Consider the following 4,087-nt stretch of genomic DNA (forward strand, 5'->3'; position numbering starts at 1 on the left):
TCTACACCCCATCTTTATGTATCATAGACCCTAGGTACTTGAAACAGTCCTTTGAGGGGAGAACGTGTCTTTCTATGCATACTTCTGCGTCTTCATCGTTTTGGTTCCCACTGAAGTTTGAACATAAATACTTTGTCTTTTCAATATTGATCCTTATACCTTTTTCTTCCAAAGCAGTCTTCTAGGTAGTCAGTCTACTATTCAGCTCAGTTTTTGTTTCAGCAACTAGGACAATGTCGTCAGCGAAAAGCATACACCATGGAACACCGTCTGGTATCGCACAATAGAAGTTGTCCATAATCAAGGCGAAGATGTAAGGGCTAAGATCCGACCCCTGGAAGAGTCTGATTTCCACCGAGAATGCCTCGGTGTCGCCAACTGTAGTCCTGACGTATGTAGTAGATCTACAGTACATATGACGAACTCCCCGGATATAAGCAGTTGGGAACCGTCTCGTTTCCAAGGTCTTCTAGATCGTATTGCGGGGAACGCTATTATACGTCTTCTCAATGTCAATGAACGCCATGTGAATATCCCTATTTTTTCCCTATATTTCTCCATAAGCCGTCGAAGTAGATGAATCGCCTCCGTAGTAGACCTGCCTAGCATAAAGCCAAATTGGTTTTCCGAAACCCTAGTAACCTGTCTAAACCTATCCTCTATTACCCTTTCCCATAGCTTCATGGTATGGCTGAGTAGTTTAATACCTATGTAGTTACCACATCGTTGGGGATCTCCTTTATTCTTATAGATTGGTATCACCATAGACTCTCTCCACTCTTCTGGCATCATGGCAGTCTTTAAAATAATATTAAAGAAGTTGGTCAACCACTTAACTCCCTCTTCTCCTAGGGTCAACCACACAGTGATAGGAATTTGATATGGACCGACAGCTTTGTCCCTCCCCATCTTTCTAAAAGCCATTTTGACTTCCTCGAACCCAATTCTACTTGAAGGGCACTCATTGGCCGTGGTATGATGGTCGGCTGACCCATCAACGGTACTATATTTACCAGGAGAGGCACCGTCATTAAATAAGCCAAAGAAGTAACTACCCCAAACCCTCTTAATATCATTATCGTTCACTTCATGATCTCCTCTATTAACCCTTTAGTTGGGGACTAAAGTAGTGTAATTTTGAAATGTGTGGGTATATTTTCAAAATTAGGGAAAAATAAAATTAAATATAAAATTTGAGGGCTAAATGTATTACTATGTCAATTTATTAAATGTGACGTCATTTACTACTAAAATTTCAACTGGAGTAGAGCAATTTGTAGTTTTTTCTAAGTTAGGTAGTAATATTTGATAACTTTTTATAGTTGAAGGAGTTAAAAGAAAACATACTATAGTCGGAGGACTATATGCATATTTTACTCAAAATTGAATTTGCAAAGCAAATACGTAAGCACATAATAATAACGAATAAAATAAAATAAAAAGAAAGCAAATTAGGTACATTGAACCTGGACATTTTTGGTTGGAGTATAGTTGGCCTATAAAAGAACGAACATCACCACATTGGCTGAACCAGAAGAGCGGTTTACAATATTCATATTCTCCACCAATCAAATAATAAACACAAAAAGCAAGCAAATGGCCCCAACAATGGCGGTGGCAGCAAAGAGGAACGAGGAAGAAGAGTTAAGGAAGAGAAACCAGGAGTTAGAGAAGGAATTAAGGGAGAGCAGGGAAAGAGAGGAGCAGATGAGGATGGAGCTGCGGAAGGTATGGAAAAGGCTGAGAGTGGCGGAAGAGGGGGAGGAGCGGCTGTGTTCGCAGCTGGGGGAGCTGGAAGCAGAGTCCGTTTATGAGGCTCGTGATTACAACGCCCGCATAGTTTCCCTCATGGATAAGCTGTCCAAGGCTAACAACGTTGTCGTCAACAACCACCGTCCATCGGCGCCCATCTCCATCCTCTGATTTCAATTGTTTTATATTAGATCAAGTATAACCACCGGAGGTGGTGTTTAATTTACTGTTCGGCGGTTCTTACATGCATACAAACATTATTATGATGTATTTTTTTATTAATACAATATTATTATAATAGAATTTCTGGTCAAAATATTTCTAAGTGATCTCCCTATTGGAACAAGACTCCGTTGCTGCTCTTTTATTGCAATAGTTTTGTAGCTCCCACTTTTCAATTCAAAAAAAAAAAATTTCAAGTATTTGATACTACACAATTTATAAATATAATTATTTGGATTTAAAATTTTAAAAAATAATATTTAATTTTATTATTGATACCATTTAATGAATTCAAGTGTATAATATTATGAATATTTTTTGAAAAGGAAAGTAATAACTATATGGGAAGAAGAACTTAGAAATGTGAAGATTATTAGGCTGGTAAAAGTATATGAATGTTTTTAGACTAAACAACGTATTTAGTACCTAAATTATCAATTTTAGTTCATTTTAATATCTAAATTTTTATTTTTATCAAAACTATACTTAATATTTAGTTTTTGTTTCATTTTAATACTCATATTAAATTTAACATTAAATTTTGAAAAGGTATGGAAAGTTTAGGTACTAAAATATATCAAATTGATAGTTTGGATACTAAACGCGTTAAGTTTTTAACAACATGGTATTAAAATGAAAAAAATTAAATGTTAGGTATGATTTAAAAAAATAATTTAGGTACTAAAACATATCAAAAACTGAGTTTAGGTACTAAATATGTAATTTACCTATGTTTTTAATAAATTTATTAAGATGTATTGAATATTTTATTTAAATTTTTATTCTTATAATGATATTATATGTATCAAATAAGATTATGAAAATTGGGTAGGGATTACCTATTAGATCATTAAAACTCAACAACTATGCCAACAACCAGCTGTTCTAGTGGGATACGCACTAGATTCCTTAAGCAAGGTCAGAGATTTGAATTATGGTGATTGTGAATGGAGCAAATCTATTTACACATTAGTTTGAACCACACTTTTGTAGAAAGTTTGTGTCTTACCTTTAGAGACATATGAAAGATTTTATGTTAATAATTAAATTTTTAAAAATAAATAAAAATTTTAAAAAATAAAAAAATTAAAAATTTAATAAAAATATATTTAAATATATACAATAATTTTAAATTTTTTTAAAAAGACGAATATCTCATATGTCTCATGCATCCTTTCTCACGCACTACAGTAAAACAGGCTTTTTGTGGCGTTGTTTTACCTTTAGCGGCGTTTATAAGAGTCGCTAAAAACACATTCGGCGTTAAGACAAACGCCGCAGTAGGAATTGATATTTAGCGGCGTTTGTCATAAAAACGCCGCAATAGGTGTTAATATTTAGTAGCGTTTTTCAGACAAACGCCACAAGAGGTTATGATGTTTAGCGGCGTTTTCGCTAAAACGCCGCCGTAGGTGTTGATGTTTTGCGGCGTTTCTGATAAAAACGCCGGTACAAGTCTGTATATAGCGGCGTTTCTAGGATAAAAACGCCGCTAAATGTATGGTATATTGTAGCGTTTATTTTACAAACGCCACTAAATAACACATAATTTAACAATCATAAAAATTATGCTTGATTACCCCAAAACTATTTTTTCAACATGTTCCATTATCCAACAAACAAAACAATAATAATATCAAACTCTATATCCATAACAAACAACATTAAATCTAATCTAATAAATAAATGTTTTCATTAACGTAATATAAGTTCAGTTACAGAAGGTTCAGTATAATGCTCATAACATAAATGAGACTACGATGATGGATTCTGAGGTTGCGTTTTCTGAATCATCAGCATCATATCATTGAGTCGTTTTTCAAATTCTTCACATCTGTTCTGATATGCTGCTTCTCTCTGTGTTGCCGCTGCTTCTCTCTGTGCTGCCGCTGCTTCTTTCTCTGCTTCTGCTGCTGCTCTGGCTGCTTCTGCTGCTGCTCTCTGTGCTTCCCTTGCTTCATTTTCCGCTTTCAAGTTAGCCATTTGTTGATCCATCTCAGCCAACTTTTCTTTTAAACGACAAACTTCTTGGTGGGAAGATCGAGACTGTGATGGCATGTACTGTGATGAACTGGATCAAAAATATTTGGTAGGAGTAACGAATGATCCTTGA

General features: G+C 34.8%; 1 protein-coding gene across 1 annotated transcript; it reads left to right on the forward strand.

Annotated features, from left to right (window-relative positions):
- The first annotated feature begins 1,519 nt into the window (after positions 1-1,519).
- LOC120172117 (protein RESPONSE TO LOW SULFUR 3-like) lies at positions 1,520-1,942 on the forward strand. Its single transcript, XM_039179671.1, has one exon. It carries the CDS (start codon positions 1,597-1,599, stop codon positions 1,921-1,923), a length of 327 nt encoding a protein of 108 aa, XP_039035602.1. The 5' UTR covers positions 1,520-1,596; the 3' UTR covers positions 1,924-1,942.
- The last annotated feature ends 2,145 nt before the right edge of the window (positions 1,943-4,087 follow it).

This window comes from Hibiscus syriacus, unplaced genomic scaffold (assembly GCF_006381635.1).
Source record: "Hibiscus syriacus cultivar Baekdansim isolate YM2019G1 unplaced genomic scaffold, ASM638163v2 tig00111842_pilon, whole genome shotgun sequence".
Taxonomy (NCBI): Eukaryota; Viridiplantae; Streptophyta; class Magnoliopsida; order Malvales; family Malvaceae; genus Hibiscus; species Hibiscus syriacus.